We start from the raw sequence: 19,002 nt of genomic DNA, 5'->3' as shown, positions 1-19,002 counted from the left end.
AATTAATTGAAGCATGAAATAACTACTTAAAGCCACACTATGGCACTTTTGGGAGCATGAGATTGATAACACTGTTTAAAGTTCTGTGGCTTCTCATAGACACACAAAAGGTACCTTTCATGTCAGTATGTGACATAAAGCATTTGGCCTTTCCTGTACAATCCTTATATTATAGCTTCTGGTTGATTGAATACAGCTGATCCAGGTCACCAGTTATGGGTAATGCAAGGAATCAAGCAGGGATGCAGCTATCGAAGCCTGGAGTTTGCCAGCCCCTGACCAGAACAGTGAGTCTCACTCCGAAACCTTTAGAGGGATATTTTTGCACAGTGCTGTTCTGTGGGTCTGTTTCACGGGAGTCACTGACAGCACATCTCCACAGTACAACAGTAAGTCATTGATTCAAATTATTTTTATATTACAGTGTATATATATATATCTGTATATGTGCATTCTACTTTTACAGTGTTTTTTCATTTTTCTGTTTTAAGTTGAAACTTAAAATGAGTGGGTAGTGGAGTCATACGGAAGTGAAATTATGAGAAGTGGTGGTTCTAATGTTTTGACCACCTTATTCATTAAATTGGATGGCCAAAACATTAGGACCACCTTATTCTCATAACGCACCCCACTACGATTCCAAGATATAAATTCAGTTACAAAAGACACAAGATACAACTTTATAATCTTGACTTTATACTGTAAAGTTCCCTGAGATGACTTTGTTGTATATTGGGGCTGGATAAATAAAGTTGAATTGAAATTGAATAAGATGTGAAATTCTGTAAGATTAGTTGGTGGAAGTTTATTTCTGGAAGCTTTTGCAGTGTCTGGGAGCACTGGGAGGACAGGTTCTCCCTGTCGGCACAAGTGGACAGCTCTGCCCACCAATCGCCTGCATCTGCAAGGGAGAAGCAAACAAGGCCTAACTGCAGATTCAAACACAGCAGGGACAAACCCTCAGTGAAACATGCTTGGAAAGATACCTGCCATGGTCAGTGGTTGTTGCAGTGGAGTGCTGATGCCTTGAGTTCTGATAAGAGTGTATCTGCAGTGTACAGCTGTACATCTGGATGTGAAAGAAGTGCCACATGAGGCTTGTTGGGCGAGAGAAGAGATTTCTAAGAGAAAGTACTTCAATTCAAGAAAACACATCGCCAATTCGATAAAACAGGTGCAGCATTAAAACACGTGCTGCCAAAAAGCGACAACATAACGGAAATTGTCACTTTCGTAGCACGTTTGGTGATTTGGTTGCGTTGTTGCTTTTTGCAGCGTGTTTCTTAATGCTGCGCTCGTGTTGTCAGATTGGTGAAGTTGCTTCCGTGTGTTGTCTAAATGCAACGCGATTTTCCGAGCGGCAGTGCTTTGAGCTCCCGGGGCCACCGTAGATTCCAGAGATAGTAAACGGCAACAATCATACTCCAGCTGCTGAAGCATTTAAATATTTTATTAGACATTTATGGCCCAAATTCCTCATGCATTAGGCAGCTTTTATGGGGACCGATCAATGTAGTGATAATTGGAAAACTTCCATCATGTGAACTGGGGCTTGTTTGTATGCACAAAGTACCTTCAGTGGTTATAACTCAGTCATTAATGAAAAATTAGGCTTTCAAACATGAATTCAACTGCTGGGTTGGTAACTTTGTGTGTGTGTGTGTGTGTGTGTCTAAGGCAGGTGAAGTCCAAGATGGAGTTTTATGCTTTCTTTCCCCACTCTGAAGACATATTGCAGCGTTACAGTGAGTTCCCAAGTGGTATGTGAATTGTTTTGTAAATGCATCTGGGAGCAGACTACCTGCGATCATTCATGGCCTATTTTGCGCTGCTCATTTCCTTGAGCCAGAATGAGTCTGAACCATGACTCATCACTACACCTTCACTCACTGGAGGCAAAAATGCATTCAGGGTCCCTATGAAACTCACCTGAAGTAAATTGGAGATAGCTGTCCTCTCCTCACTGCTTGATTCACCTCTGATGCACGGTATCACACGGCTCAAACACAGCTCATTGATCAGGGAAGCAGCAGAAACTTGTTTAAGATGAAAAAAAAAAAAGAATTTCGCTGATGCAGGAGCTTCCCCAGCTAAACGTTTTCCAGGGTCGGTGTCACGACTACATAGCAGCCACTGCAGCACATGAAGGAGGAGAGAGAAGAGACAGAATAGAAAAGGGGTAGAGAAAAAGAGAGGGATTTTAAGATAGGCTGCGCTGAAAGAAGCAGCTAAAATATACATTACAGTATGCGATTCTTTTGAGATCCCACTGCAGTGTCTCAGGAGGTGCAGGAGTGGGAGAATGGAAAACACGCTCTTTAGTCACAGAGAGATGAAACTCAAACACTGCACAGCAAGAAATGGCGAGGATACAACAGCGGAAACTGCCTCAATGCAGCGAGTGCGTCAGGTGGCGGCGTGAATCTCAATCACGGCGCCAAGTGAAATTAATAAGGGACATGGAGGGCTCTTGACTATTCCACACAAAGTGAATAAGATCACAGGAACGTCACAGTGCTGAATATTACAGGATCAGGGTTAGACAATAAGATAATCTGCTGCCGAGAATGAGGCCTTATTTTGAATAACAATGTATGCGAGGGTGTGTGCAAGTGTGTGTGTGTACATGAATATTCTGTTTTGTTAATTGGGAGGTACGGCTCATGAGCCCACACCTTGTCAGATGCGTTCACCTTTGAAAAGCCTCTTTCTCCTGCTGCAGTGTCTTTCTAGCTCACTCTAAATGCACACACACACACACACACACACTTTCCCTATATATTTCGTGTCTCTAAACGCATGCACATGCATGCACCAATCGCGTTAACGGATTGTCTGCGCTTCACATCTGGTTGTCCATTTTATATGCAATCACAAACGTGCGCGACTACGTGTGCACTCGTGCGTGTTGGAGCTGCTCTGTGTTCCCGATTCCCCACTGTGATGCAGCGGCTCCAGACTGAGCTATGACTCATCATGGGCTCTCAGTGAGATCTCTGAGGTCAGACACAAAAGAAAAACAGGCAGGCAGAGCAGCGCAGAGACATACCACGAGGAATAGGCTTAACAAGCTTGTGAACATGGGCATGAAATCCACCACCAGGTTGAATCCATTCCACTAAGATAATCTCGGAGAAAATATCCGGTTAAATGGGAACGAGGGGACGCAAAACACACAGAGGGGGGAGGAAGAGACACTGAGAGAAATTGGTTTAATGAGGACACAAAGCTTTGAAGTCCTTCAGCTGCAGAATCAAGGGGTCAAAGCTACTGTACCTGATCATACAATCTCTCCTGACTCACATGTTTTGGTGTATTTTTTTTTTTTTTTACTAAATCTCCAGCGCTGCCCCCACTGCATCACAGGAGCTTTCGATGGATGTCAGCAGAGGACAGGGAATGACAGACAGAGCTTGGTGTGCATCTCTGCGGGCAGGTGAACGAAGCAGCGGGTACCAGGGAAGCACATACGGTGCCATTTGGTGCTAAACAAGCCCATCTAATTAGACGTGTGTGGAACTAATTTGTTCCATCTCTTGTTGTCTTAGGATTTGTCGCGTGCTAAGTCAATAAAGTCTTTGACGTTCAGGTGCAGGATGTGTTTGACTGATGAAAACTTGAACCAAACTGAGAAGTTGTGGAGACTTCTTGCTAAAAAGAAGCCAATGCTATGTGAAATACACAATAAGCACTATGTGCTAAAATACAGCAAATGTACTATATTACTCTTTAAAAAATATATGTACAGTATAATATCTGTATCAGTAAGTTAGTGAATTAGATTAAAGAGAGTGGGGTAAGATGAGCCAATTCTTTACTTATGCTAAGTGAGGTGAAGTTACCTATATTTCCCTATATTGCAGGTTGTCTCCTGCTAAATGGAATTATAGGAATATACGCTTGAAATTATGATGCATAATTAAGGGGTAAAGAAAGAAGATGTTGTCTGATTGGAGTGGATTTACTGTACTTTGGAAGACTCTGAAAGCATCATCATCATCCAACAGTGACTTCAGTGCGCTATAGATAAGCAAAGGAGAGCAAATTAATTTGGAGTCTCAAGCTAGAAGTGGCCTAAGTTTTCAACAAAAAGAAAACAAGATACTGACACCCATCCCAACTGCTTCACCCCCTCGAAAGAACTGGACTGGTGGAGCCACAATAAAACATTTTATCAAAAAGGACTGGAGACACCATGTTGAGGACCCAGCGCTGGGTCTCCTGCCCATTTAAACCGAATGGGAGAAAATAAACAACCCAGATGGAGACAACACCAACTGGAAACACAGATCAAGCTGGGAATATGAACACAACAATGGCCTCTGTACCCCATTACCCCCACAAGACCCTATGAAGGAAACCATCCCAAGCCTTCTTCAAGTCTACCTTGAACTCGAATACCCGAAAGGGTCAGACTACTTCACCATTGCCCACATAAGCTGGTCCCCCCAGCACAACTAATCTGCCCTCTAACAGTTTCCAAGACAACAAGAGCGTCCAAGGTCGGATGAACTGCTGTTTGCTAGGCACATGGTACAGCTTTTCACATGGAGGCAAACTTTACATTTTCTCTGAGGAGCTCAAACACAGCTACCTTCATTCCAGGGTTGTCCCCACAATATCTCCTTGAGTAATTTGGTTCCAGATTTACTGATGTGCCTTTACAAAGGGAGACAGACTATATCTAACTAGTACAATGTCCCATCCTGTACCAAATCCGGCGAATTTCGAGGAAAGTTACAACTATGGCTGAATGTGGCTCTGTGTTTGTGAGGGGTCCATCTGGTGTCTTTGCGTGACCTAAAAAAAAAAGTTAGCCTTGAGAAAAAGATTCAACATTCATACTCAAACTTCAATGTTTGCATAATTTCTGTATCTAGCGAACCTTCAAATCCCCCTTAAGCATAGAGTTCTCTCTAGGGGAAATACGGGTTTCATGCAAGAAACTGTTAGGGAATGACAGGCAGTGTGTTGAACATAGTGAGTTAAATAACTAACTATTAAAAGGTTTGACCGAAACTCAATTTGCAGCGTAATGGTCCCGGTGGTACAAATTCGCAAATTATAGGGAATCTGATTGACATGGAATGGACCTTAAGAAGTGGGTATTACTTTCATTTCAGCTGAAGTGCCGCAGCTGAAAGCGGTTTCCAGGTACATGCGCTTGAGCAATTCCATTCTTGACTCATTTGCAGTTTTTCTACTCTACAATTGTATTTATATAGGATTATTTGTGCATAATGAGTGTTTTTCTCTGTCATTCTTGTTTAGGTTCTTTGTCAGCACAACATGCAGCATCAAATAATGACCCTTACCGTGGCATCAAATGCGTGAATTCATTATGGCCTTTAGCATCACTGACCAAGGATTTGAAATGACTTGATGCTTTTAATGACTTGGGAATGAGAACAGACTGGTCGACCACTCGGTCGTTTACCGTCAGTGAGATCTGACAGCAATTTTAAATGACCGATTATTATTGATCGACTTGCTTTCCCTATAAGGTATTAAATGACATTTTACAGATTGTAAATCTCTAACAGCGTCTATTAAAAGATTGACATCAATAACATGCCTGTATTTCCTTCTGCTCACTGTTGATGATTGCACATACCTTGTAATAATACTTATAGACTAAGAACCTTCTCTGACATAATGTTGCATAACAGTATGGATGAGTCATTTTTGCAGTGTATACTTGTAATAGACTTCAATGACTTATATGGATATAATGTCCTAATGAGAACTTTACAGTTGACCAGAGTATTGTATAGAGGTGCTGATTTGTAAATTGGATTCTGTTGACTTGAATGCATAATACATGCTCTAAATACTTTTAGACGTGTATGTTGTAAACATCACAAAAAGATGAAATATATGTCATCAACGTGGAACCGTAATTAGTGGGAGAGCTGTAAGCACAGCTCTCATTAGTGGGAGAGCTGTAAGCACAGCTCTCACACTTATGAGATCCTTTTCTTTATTATTATTATTATTTCGCCGTTTTTCGGTCACTATCTCCTCCTAGACGGTTTGTCGTAGAAACTTCGTTCCACTTCCTAAACGTAGGTCTCTTTTAGGAGATCTATGCTATTACTTTTCTTATTAATAACTTTTATACTTTTTATTATATTTCACTTTTTATCAACTTTTTTTCCCATTGAAAATGAATGGAAGCCACTTAAAACTTCCCTTCAACTTGCCACTTTTCATCTGCCTCTTGTGTCATCATACTTTGGAGTAGAAACTTCATTTAAACTTTATACGGGTCTAGATCCTTTCAACTTTTTCTGGGTGGATCAGCTTCTTTGTATCTTTTATACTTTTTGAATAATCGCAGTTTTAGTTTTAGGCAACTTTTGGAGCTTTTTCAACTTTTCCATTAGTGTGTATTGCGGAATGTTGGAGCAGCTAGAGTGGGTGACATCACACGCACTCTAACTTTTCAGCTTCCACTTTTAGCAACTTTTTTCCTTCTTTTCCTTCTTTCCTTCAATCAACTTTAATCTTACATAAACAAACTATACATCAGAATGTAGGTATTTTTGTCTTCTTTCAGTAAATATAACTCTCATAGTGACAGGACTGACGGTTCTTTCTCCAAGAGTCCAGAAGCGGAGAGAGTGCCGTCTGAAACTCCCATTGGAGCCCATTATAACAGAGGTTCTTAAATTCTCCTCAAATCACAAACGGGGGGCTGTTTTCAAATTGCCACCACGCCTTCATTTTATGGAGTATATTCAAATAAAGTACATCAGTGTGTTCATTGAAGCCTTTTGTCACTCACAGTTTTTGAATTGTTTCGATAGGACTAATACTTTTCATATTTTGAGCATTTTGCGAGGCATAGTCTCAGTACTTTTCCAGCCTGCCTTTGCATTTGGCTCACATGACTCAGCAGGCAGGCAGCAGTCATTGTCATGGTAACGGACACAGCTGCATGACGTCATGTAATCAGCCTCAGAGCTGTGTCCACACACTTTACCTGAGTTTTTCTCCCTCAACATACACAGTGGAGACACACACAGACACACACCCTCACAGACAGGAAATACCCTTTCAAAATAAAAGCCTTTCATAATATTTTATCCACTTTTTAGCATTTAAATGCTAAAATGACTTTGTGGTGAAGTTTCCCTACACACACACCCTCACAGATAGGAAACACACTTTCAAAATAAAAGCCTTTCATAATATTTTATCCACTTTTTAGCATTTAAATGCTAAAATGACTTTGTGGTGAAGTTTCCCTACACACACACACCCTCACAGACAGGAAACACACTTTCAAAATAAAAGCCTTTTATCATTCTTATTTTAATTATTTAGCATTTAAATGCTAAAATGAGTTTGTTTTGAAGTCTCCCTACAGTGGACACACAAACTACCACACAGACACAGACAGGAAACACACTTTCAAATTAAAAGCTCTTTTCAACTTTTTTTTCTCAACACTTTTTCAGCATTAAAATGGTTCCTTCATTTCTAAGTAGTTACTTCTAGCTTTTTTCTTTACACTTTAATAGCAACTTTTTGACTTTGCTTCTTTTTTTGTTTCTTTTAACTTTGGGAATATTTACCTTTTCCTTTGTTTCTTACTACTTCTTTCCACTTTTGTTAATCAAGTTGTTGCTTTTTCACTTCTTCCTTTACACTTTTAATAGCAACTTTTTTACTTTGCTTCTTTCTTTGTTTCTTTTAACTTTGGGAATATTTACCTTTTCCTTTGTTTCTTACTACTTCTTTCCACTTTTGTTAATCAAGTTGTTGCTTTTTCACTTCTTCCTTTACACTTTTAATAGCAACTTTTTTACTTTGCTTCTTTCTTTGTTTCTTTTAACTTTGGGAATATTTACCTTTTCCTTTGTTTCTTACTACTTCTTTCAACTTTTGTTAATCAAGTTGTTGCTTTTTCACTTCTTACTTTTTTCTTTACACTTTCAATAGCAACTTTTTACTTTGCTTCTTTTTCTGTTTCGTTACACTTTAAATATCAACTTTTTACTTATTTACTTCCTCCATTGTTACTTTCTACTTTTTTTTTCTTTTCTGAATTCAACTTTTCTTGGGATTTTGGATTTTTTCCTTTTATTGTCATCTTCTTTCTTTCTCTTTTTGTTCGTATTTATCTCTCTTCAGCGTTTGCGGCTTTGAACGTGCAAACGCCTCTGCTCTCAGCAGCTTCTGAGCGGTCGGCCTCTACCGGGCGACTTAACAGCTCTCCCACGTAATTTCCTTGGAAATTGCCTTTTCTAGTTGGAACTTGGAATGCAGTTTGTACAAACAGCACAAATGTCAATGTATGTACGTACATGTAGGTCCTGAGTGAATATATCCTCACTTAATTGGCCTTTATAGTTTAATGTAGCAAATAACTCAAAAAAAAAAAAATAACAAATCATGCATGTAACTTTAATGAGCTCATTTACAGGGCACCGCTGACTGTTTTCTAATTTGAATGAATTTTGTAGCATCTAGAAAACAATTTTTACATACTAAAAAATAAATAAAGTGGCCGTAGACTGCAGATACAGTCAAAAATCCCAAATAGGACATTTAATGCAGGTGTCGTCGTCAGTAGCTGATTTTGAATTTTGAAGGAATATGTCTACAGGTGCTGAGTTATACAGTAATCAGTGGGGGGGGGGGCAACTTTAATGGATTATGATGCACACAATGACACAATAACAGCATAACATGACAAGCACAGCATTCAGTATGTTGGTGTGGAATACTACACTTTTACAGTGTTTGTTTTCCAGACACAGTGACTATTTTAGAAATGCAATGGATCCTAAGGTATCTTTCTGTGACTGTAACCTGCAGATCCCTTAGGACAGAACACTGAAATGAAACGCAGACACACACACACACACACACACACAAACACAGTTCACAAATATAATCCACTAAAAACATGAAACATTAAAGACAAATTGTGATGCCATCTGATATTTTCTCAGGGCTCCAACATGTGAGTGAATCTCTTTGTTTCACAGCACAGCTGCTTTGCACTGCAGTGGATGTGATGGAGAAATGTGATGATGCAGTACCATCTTGTGGTGGCACAGAGAAGCACATGTTGGTGCTCATCCATCTGTGTCTGGAGAACATGTGACTTCACAAGGTTTAATCATTTATTGATTTTGATTTACAGTGCGACTGTTTCTAGAAAACACTGGCTATTTCATGCTTTTTGCTATCTAAACTCAGAACCTCTGATCTTGGATCTGACACACTGAGGCTCAAATGAATTGGACATAATGATCGTCCCTATGCTACAACACACAGGTATTAATATGTACGGCTTTACAGAAATCTTTCTGAAATCCATCACGTGCGTTTAAAAGGTCTCATCAATTCTTTTTCAAAACTCTCAGTGATTTTAGACATTTATCTTCTCAACTAGAATTTAACAGCTCATGGCCTCTTCCCCCTGCTCCTTGTCCATTTGATTACACCTCTATTGATATGTGAGGGAAAAGGGTTTCATAGATTATTTTTCATCCCTATTCCATGTATATTTGTACCGAGACAAATGGCGTATTAAATGCACAGTTGAATCTGAAACCCTGGGATTTGTTTTGCTGAATTGAACGTTCTCCTCCATGTTCCCCCAAAACCAGATTCCGACTCATGGTCCTGTGGAGAGTTACAGCGTCTACGATATGACTCCCCATATCAGTTTTTACACTGATGTAACTGTGTCAGAATGGCATACAGCAATGATACAGACTGGGAGGTGGTGGTGGCTGTAGCTCAAGAGACAGAGCAAGTTGTCTAATGATGACAGGGTCAACAGTTAGATGCCTGACTCCTCTATTACACATGTCTAAGTGTCCCTGGGGACAACACTGAGCTCTCTGCTCCTTGTGTGTGCTTGTCTTCCTTACTCAGTTACAAGCATCTGCAGTTTTTAAATGTAAATTCAGATACAATAATGCCACCTGGTGGTTGTAATGTTATGGTGGACAGCTTGGTACATGAATCGGGTGGGCGGGGCCACACCTGGTGGGGTAAAATTCGATCCCACGGCCTTCTGCATCCCAACCCGCTACACCCAGTGGGCCACCAGGCCCCCTAGAAGCCGAACGTTACCACCATTAGGCAACATTAATGTTGTGTAAGCTCTGACTTTAAGATTTTTGATAATATATATATAAAAAAAACTCAGTTATAGTCTTATTTTAAAGCTCTAAGGATAAATTAATTGTGTTAGATAATAAAATACATGATACAATGAAATTAATCATTTATAGATAATAAAATAAATGAGTAATATATGAATGAATATATATATATATATATATATATATAATATGAATGAATGAATCCATGTATTACACAGTATTATCACTGTCAGTGAATGTTGAACATGCTGTTTTACTCTCCTGAGGACGGAACAGTGGGTGGTTAAAAGGAGTTGGGCTTTTGTCTCATTTTCATTACTACATGCTGTTTTCCAGCTATTTTGCATGCACCACAATGGTTTATGAATTTAGCTCACTAATTGGACATGGAATTTCACATTATTACACTCAATTTAGCAATTAAAACAATTCATGCAAGCACAATATACAAAACGTTGGTAGTTCCAGCCACACAGTTTTTCCCTAAAGTGGTAATTTTCAAAGCCTGTGCTCCTAAAACTAACAGTCATTTATTTTGGGTTTGGTTTTCAAAGATAAATGATAATGATAATAATCTGAAATTCCTAAAAAGCAATACGATAATGACAGTGGATTATGTGATTGCATGTTTAGTTTTTTGTTCGGAAACACAGGTGAAGCCGCAAAGCCAGTGTTAAAAACTTATGTATGCTCCTGTACTTCTGAAGACAGCTGGATGTTACAGTGCGGCAGACATTTTATCTGAGTGTAGAGGTGTCACGATAAGAAAGACCCAAAATGACACAACTGGATTTTGTTTAAAAAAAAAAAAAAAAAACTAAAAGTGGTCGTATAGCAGCTGTGAAACAAGTCAAATGTGGCCCAGTTAAAATGTCAGCCAGGAGCAAAAATCCTCACGTTTGTGGTAAATTAACAGCGGTAACTTAAGAGAAAGAAGTGGAGTTTTTCCATAAAGTACAGACGGGAGACTCACAAACAAACAAACAAACCAGCCGTGCAAAGGGTGATTACTTCATGATGAAACGTCACGGGTGCCAATATTTTCAGTACTGCAGTAAAAGTGCAATTCACATGCAGTTGACTAGAAGCAATATATACAGCTGCTGTAACTTCTTCCTTACAACAATTTCCAATGACTGGGATATTAGTTCCACTCTAATGACAGAGTATGATCAAAAACTCGACTGACCTTTTAACAATCTATTTATGATCAAAGAAGCAGAACATAAAATATTTGCGACAGGGAGCATTTGAGAAGGTCAAAGTGGCACCTTTGATATGTGCTGCATCTCCCTAATGAGACAGAGAGATTAAAGAATTCAGAGAGGTTGATTTGGGGATGAAGATGTTCAGTTCAGTTCAGTATGAGGATTATGCATTGTTACTTTTATTTCTGACTGGTTACACAGTCAGGCTGATCTTTACATTCGGGCTTCTTCATCCACAAGAAAATGTAATGACACTATATTGCTTCTAATTGCTTTTAATATAAACTATGTGTTTTTAGAAAAACATTGTAAGCTACTTAATGCTGATGTGTTATGGGTTAATCACTTGTCAGCAAATAGAGTGGTAATAATCAGCTCCACCTTCACCAATAGTGATCTTTGACCTTTATATTCTTAGTAATTATGGCATTTGTTTTGCCGTAATAACCATATTCAGTTTAGTTAAAAATCTAATGTTTTCCTAGTGCAAGACCTTATGTAAATATTAATAATCTGCTTAGTATTTTTACTTGCCTAACAGATTTGAAGTAATACTTTACTTTTTTAGGCCAATCATTTTACTTTACGATACGTTTTTTGGTGTTGCTCTTAAGACCTGGGACCCTTAAAAACACTACTTTTTAAGAGATGAGATCAAAAAAACAGGTGTTTTCTAATAAAAGTTATATTATGGTGTAAAATCTTTAGGTTAAATTTAACTAGTAAATATTTATGTCTCAAGTAAATGAACATTTGTACACTTGAAAATTGAACTTACTGCTTTGTACAGTACTTGGGTTTACTTTCCACCACTGTTCTTACAGAAATATTTATGAGTAATGTATTTCTGCATTTGCTTCAGAAGTGGTACTTACCCATAAAAATGAACTGTGTGTGTGTGTGATGAGGATATCAGATCTCCTCTCTCTGTATTTTGCTGAGTCAGAGCTAATGAAGCTGCAGGGAATTAAGACTCGCTTTGTCCACTCCCACTGGGACACGGCTGCCCTCACGTCCGCAACACCGCAAACACCCACTTCTACATGTCTGCAGATCTAATCTAACTTGGTGCACTCTGAATTTCCGAGCCCGGAAAAGTTGGAGAAGAGGTGTCAACACACACACTGTAAATACACATGTTCTTTTATTGCTGTCATTAATATCCATACACCAATTAAACATGCATAGTGTTACCATTTATTTACAGCAGGTCAGCATGAGCAAATCAATATCTATGCTAACATGGTACTACAGTATATAAATACATTTCACACGACGATCGTCCGAGGAACTGTGAGCTTCATAGTCAGCATCGGCTTGAGTCATTATTCTACACGTCCCACGACAGGAAAACAAAGGGCCATCCAGCAATCAGCATTTCCTCTTACTGTTCCTCAAAGTTGCTTGATTAGGCCCAGGCACTGTTGCCTTATACTGTTGTGGATAGTCTGTTTATTTAGAGCAAATGCAATAGCGATAGATGACAACTGGTGCTTTTAAACCTTGTGTGGATCAACTTCTTCTACGCGCATCCACGCAGAACACTTCAGCGGTTGCTTTTTGTGGTTCTTTGGCTCCATGTTGGCATTCGTTTGTTGTACTATTTACTGAGAGGACAACTATTGAAAACTATGACCGTGGTGCTATAATGTATAAAAGCTGACAGTCTTTGTTGTGTCACTTTAACCTTTTTAACAGGTCGATGATCACCAGTATCCACAGAGAAGATGCGGCTCAGTCAGAGGCAAGTAACCACTGCTGCTGATCACTCGTCCAGTCAAAGAGCAAAGTTCAAATAACTGAAAAGCAGAACACGAGTTTGAGGATCCAGCACCTTTGGATCCAGATCGGGTCTCATTTCAACATTACCCAATTATACATCCTTTCAACAGTCGCAACTGAAACTGTTTGAAGCTCCTCCAGTATGTTAAAGCAAAATGAAATCAAGTCAGGGAAAGAAACAGCGCTTTATAATCATGCAGAAAGAACTGAAACTAAAGCAAAATCGTACTTTTCTATGTTCATGAGGCAACGACAGCAATCAAAATGCTTGGAAGTTAATGGCATATTTAAAAAAATAGATTTAAACATGAAAATCAATAAAGATAAAACATAAAGAGTCTGAAAGCCAATGAAGCATAAATAGATAACATAACTTGTTTAATTTGCCATTTTGAGCGATACACATCAAAAGGTAGTTTTTAATAATGGAATATCTAAAGCTTGCATTATGACTAAATAGACTGTTCAATTCCGCTTCCATATATGCAAATTAGAATATGTCACAGCAATACTGAATACGGCAAGAAATAAACATGCATCTCGGTCGTTCAACTCAATACTGTTTTCTAGATGAAACATGGAGTGTCAGGCGATTGCATGCTGTTTCAGAATATCCCTGTTCGCCCAAATGGGATAACTAGAGCAACGTGGAATCTTTGGTTCACATCACTAATAGAACACATACTGAATCCCCTGAATGTCTGCAGAGATTCTCAGTCACCAAGCTGAACTAAAGCACGCAATACTCACGAAGCAAAATATGACAACAGCTTTAAAAAAAAAAAAAAAAAAAAAAAAATGGAGCACCTCAAGTGTAGCATATCCAGGTATTCTTCCATTTTGGATAGAGCACATATGATGACAAGCTGTTGAAATATTCTGGCCATTTAATTCATATTCAAGTTCCTTTAAGATGTCCAATAGTTGTGCAGAAATAACAAGGTAATATAGTTTAAATTCAATGTAATACCATAGTAATAGTAGGATATTAAGGTAAGAGGGATGTAATACTTTCATAATAGAAAGGTCATAAGTAATAGATCTGTGATAAGCATGTAATAAGTATGTAGGAACAAGGAGTTATGCATTTTACAGCTATTTTCCATCATTATTACAGAGAAACTAGTTTTTTTTCCCCAGTTAATTAGTGAGGCTGTTTAGTTTTCACATCAGCCATTGGATTTTTTTTCCTCCTATCACCTTGGTGAATCCACTGCTTACCTGGTTAGGGTTAAGGTTACTTAGTAGTTACCATAGCAGGACATTCATTTTACCATCAACCTATCCATTACATAGTTACCCCTGCTACCCCATTGTTATTAGGCCATTAGCCCCCACTATTACTGAGCTATTACCTAGATATTACCCCTATATTATATAGCCGCGTTATAGAATATTACCCCCCTGCTATTACCAAGGCTATGAAGGTGATGGGCAGTGAATAGATCAGTATATATGTCCCACATAATGATGTTCCTGACATCCTCTGTTGTCTCATTTCGCCAACTTAGCAACACATTTTTTTTAAAGACACGTAAAAGCTCAAAAATTGCGCGAGCAGGAGATTTGCTGACGACTGGTGTGTCAGATAGTAGAACGTGCAAAAAAAATAAAATAAAAAAGCTTGACCTTGTGTTTACTACAGAACTTATTTGAGGCACTTAACTAAAACAACTCTTAAAAACCCAGAGTTTAAGAAAAGTGGAAACTGGAAGTGCAAAAATACTAACTGATTTCCAGGGTTTACGGCTCATTTCTATTCCACCTCACTGCGTTTTTGTAGCTGTAGCTCACAGAAACTCGCCGACCGTAACATGACCAATAAACTCGTAAGATTGTGTCTATTTATTTCACATTGAACACTTCTGATTTCGATTTCTTATGCCACATCCCTTATAAATCACCAACCTTGTGTGATAACTTCTATAATATGGTTTATAATGGCCAGATTTCCAGAAATCTGAAGGGAACAAAGGCCACTACATTTACAGAGTTGATAATTCAGGCAAAGATACAGCACTTCCGTAAAGTAAAAATAACTCAAAGACACAGAAAAAAAAGAAGAGATCTTTGTAGCAGCCCTCGTGGATAGAGTTATTTTTTAACACATTCTTACTTGTTGAATTATTTTCTCAACTCCCTTGTCTCTTTTTCACATGGCTGCCATATGTTTTTTGTTTTTACAGTATTTTATTTCCATCTAAATGTGGACTTGCTCTCCCGTTCTGTTTTAAATGGCAAATCCTGTGATGAGACCTTGACTCAACCTCAACCAGACATTAACAATCTGTATGATTATAAATATACTTCTCTGAGAAAGATGCAGAGTGTAGATCAGAATTTGTCGAACTTATAAAAAAAATAAATAAAGCCCGATATGTAAAGTTTGAAGCTGTCCGGTGAACAATTTAATTACAAACGGAGCTGTAATCATATGCATTTATTTAGGAGTATGCGACGTTACTTGTAAATAAATCCGACCCTACGTGTAAATTGTACACACTCATCTCAGAACAGACCTAACTACTGTACGTACATACAGTAACATACACTTCTCGTCTACACAGACCCTCCTGCATTCAAGCAACTGCTAAAAGTACAGATAATATGTCCAGTAGAGCAAGTTAACAAAGACAAACGACAGGGGGAATATGACTCTGGAGTTGTTGTCTATGTGGTGGGGGTTCCGCACATGACAGCAGTTTATTGAGCGGATCACTTTGCGGAGAGTGGCCAGAGCAGTGAGGCACGAGTTGGTCGACTCCGGGGGTGTCGCCTCAGGCTTAGGCTCGCTGCTTGAGGGGCTGGATGGGCTTACGGTAAGTTCTGTGGAAGAGGGAGCTGGGGCTGAGGTCGCAGCAGGCTCCTTGCGTCTCTTGACTCGGTTGGAGTGGCTGCAGATGGTCGTGATGATGCCATTTATTTCATCATCAAAGTCATGCATATGGTGGCCATACTGTAACAAAGTGAGACAGAATGAGTCCTGAATTTTAAATATAGAGAAACAAGCGAAGCTGGAAGCACTAGTTCAACTTACCGTAGACTGGACATGCTGACATGGTGATGAAGAGGATGATAATGATGGTGACGACAACTATGACAACAACCACCATCACAAAGAAAGGCACGGTAACACCAATGACCACAACAACGAACAACAAGACAGTAAAGTCAGGAAGCTCTCACCATGAGCATGTGCGAGTCGGTGTGTGTGAGGGTGCAGAAGTGGGCCACGGCGTATTCAATGAGCGCTCCGAAGATAAAGCTGAAGCAGATTCCCAAGTAAACATCTATGGCCTTGATGAAGCAGTTGGCATTGGGTAGGGACGTCCTTGCTCCCATCATCAGAGTGGTCATGGTCAGGACTGTGGTCACCCCTGGTACAGAAAACACACAGAAACCCTGTGGAACAACAGGTCCTCTCTAGAACCAGTGAACCCATGGACTGGACTAAAACAGCCCATCCTGGACTGGTGGGTTGGTTTTGTGATCGTTGTGCGTACAAGGCCTGATTGTATGACAGCTTTTGTAAGAAATCTTTATGATGTTTTCAATTGAAAGGGGCATTGGTTGGATTATTGTTTATGTTCACAGCATTGCAAATTCCTGTAAAAATAATTTGACGACAGGAGCTGGTATCATTCTTCTCTGCTTCCTACAGGGTTTTATTCAAAAACTGGATAGGAAGCCGCCATACTGGCTCTTTTTGCACATATGTCTTTGTTTCAGGAACTTGAGCCTTGAATCTAATTCAATCTAATCATGTTTGAATGTTACCACTAGATAACACGGGTGTCACAGATTCTCTCTTCAACTCTCAGCCCTTTTAAGTCAAACTGACACTAGCATTTGTCGTTAATATGGGAGAGTAAAAGTCTTAGAAATTGAGAGCGGTAAACGAACATTGATGACCAATGGAGGTTGACATTTGCTCATGTGCGGCACATTCTCACTTTGGATGGAATACAAAAGTGCAACAGTGCTTTGCCCCATACCTATACAAATACGTGCTGGAACGGAGGACAGGGAAATCCAGAAGGACACCCACGAAAGGACCACCAGCAGACTCGAGGGGACATATGTTTCCAGGATGAAGTACAGAATGCTTCTCTTCAGCTCAAAGTGGAAGACCAGCCTGGGATAACGTCCTGTGTGAAGGACAAAGCCAATCAATGCACTATGGTTTGAACAAAAGAAAAAAACAAATGCTGTTGAATCTTCAGCATTACTCTGGTAGCAGTACTACACAGTGATTTTTGATGTTACCGGTTTCATAGATGGCCTCTGAGACAGATGTGTAGTGGTCTTCTACAGTGTACTGAGCCAGCTGAAGAGTGTCTAAACCACTGACTGACTCATTTCCTCTGGTCCAGTAGAACATGACATCATTAATGTTGTAACCCCCTGAAGGAAAAAAAGAGATGACAACTAAAATACTAAAAAGCTGCACTAATCAACATCTTAAATACCTTAAAGGTATCAAATACTAAGTGATGTAATACCAAACCTGTCTTGTAGTACAGAACCCACAGGTAAAAAAACATCACCTAATTCTTTGGTTCTCTAACAGCTTTTTTAGTCGTCCAGCTGTCTTGACTGCATTGACTTTCAATTCATTGAATTTGGTTAAATTTACTGAACAAAACCCTTCAAACGCTTTTCAGCCCACACCAGCTATATATGAGCCGCAAAACAATCCCAGCACACTACAAATGAAAAGAGAAAACTACTATGATTTACAAGTAAATGAATGAAACCGTTTTACTACAATTTTTTCCCCAACTACTTAAAACACAGTAGTTGATAATCATAGCTGCTGATGCTTTGCTAAACCCTGATCCATTGAGCTGTTGGCGGTGACTTCCAGTAAATTCTATCCCTGAGAGGGAAGATGGGTACGTTTTAAAACAAGGGCATAGTTCTACATACGGATGTTAGGAACTTGTCCCCTTACCAATAATATGGGATGGCAGAAATGTTCCTAAGACTCGGAAGGTAGAGCAGTCATCCACCAATCCTAGGGTTGTTTGTTTAATTCCTATTCAAGGACACTTTGACATGTGAATCTGAATGAGTGCAGGTCAGCTGTATACCACCTCACCTCAAGTAAGATCTGGACCTAATGAGGAGGGTACTGTAAATTAGAAATGGCCTTTTGATATTCGTTCACTTCTTCAAACAAGGTTGCAAAAAAAACAAAACAAAAAAAAGCAGTGCAAAGCAGTTGATGAAGAGCTTAACGTTGGTCTCACACCATTACAGAATAATCATGCATATTGCATAGGCCTCAGAGAGCCCATAATAACATTAACACAGTCAAAGAAGCCACAGCTAGATGTGGTGGTGCTTTTCATAGAACATGTGAAAAAATATACACAGTAAATTACGGTAAACAGAGAAAAAAAAGAGTGCGAAAATGCTTTGGTGTATTTTCCTCACATATCTGCAGAGGGAGCAAGAGAACAAGAAAAGTGTTGTAGTGCTGTTCATCCATCACTTGTTAGATGCTTATTAATTTGCTGCCCCTCCCCCAGACAAAGCCCTTATTGAGTCAAGTATTGTTGACCAGAATGAAACAGGATGCTTGTGAGCAAAAGTCTGCTGAAGGACAGCTGTGACTTTGACGCAGAAAGGTCCTGGAAATATGCTGTTGGCTCTCTCCTAACAATTCTTATTGGAAGAGCAAATTATTTTCCTGATATAAAGATAGTTGTATGAATTATACACACAAAGCAAGTAGCCATACTCAGCATTAAAGAGTATAAACAGGGCCACCAAAACTTAAGTTCAAGCAAAGATGAGAAAAAGACTATGACTACTGTCTGGTGCTTTATTGCTGTCAGAATGAAATAAATATTTTACCACGAAACTGATCACAACGT

The 19,002-nt window shown here is 39.2% G+C and overlaps 1 protein-coding gene across 2 annotated transcripts in view; it reads right to left on the bottom strand.

The window, feature by feature from the left end:
• Positions 1 to 12,463: 12,463 nt before the first annotated feature.
• LOC137098173 (gamma-aminobutyric acid receptor subunit pi) overlaps positions 12,464 to 19,002 on the bottom strand; it is a 45,739-nt gene continuing 39,200 nt past the window's right edge. For both annotated transcript variants that reach the window (XM_067474117.1, XM_067474127.1), the window contains 4 exons: positions 17,387 to 17,524; positions 17,116 to 17,268; positions 16,307 to 16,497; positions 12,464 to 16,076 (listed from right to left, as the gene is read on the bottom strand). In XM_067474117.1, coding sequence (XP_067330218.1) covers positions 15,711 to 16,076; positions 16,307 to 16,497; positions 17,116 to 17,268; positions 17,387 to 17,524 — 848 coding nt within the window. In that variant the 3' untranslated portion in view covers positions 12,464 to 15,710. The remainder of the gene's footprint in view (positions 16,077 to 16,306; positions 16,498 to 17,115; positions 17,269 to 17,386; positions 17,525 to 19,002) is intronic.

This window comes from Channa argus, chromosome 1 (assembly GCF_033026475.1).
Source record: "Channa argus isolate prfri chromosome 1, Channa argus male v1.0, whole genome shotgun sequence".
NCBI classification, from domain to species: domain Eukaryota; kingdom Metazoa; phylum Chordata; class Actinopteri; order Anabantiformes; family Channidae; genus Channa; species Channa argus.
Note: the sequence above shows the minus strand (reverse complement) of the source record. Positions and strands in the feature narration are given on the sequence as shown.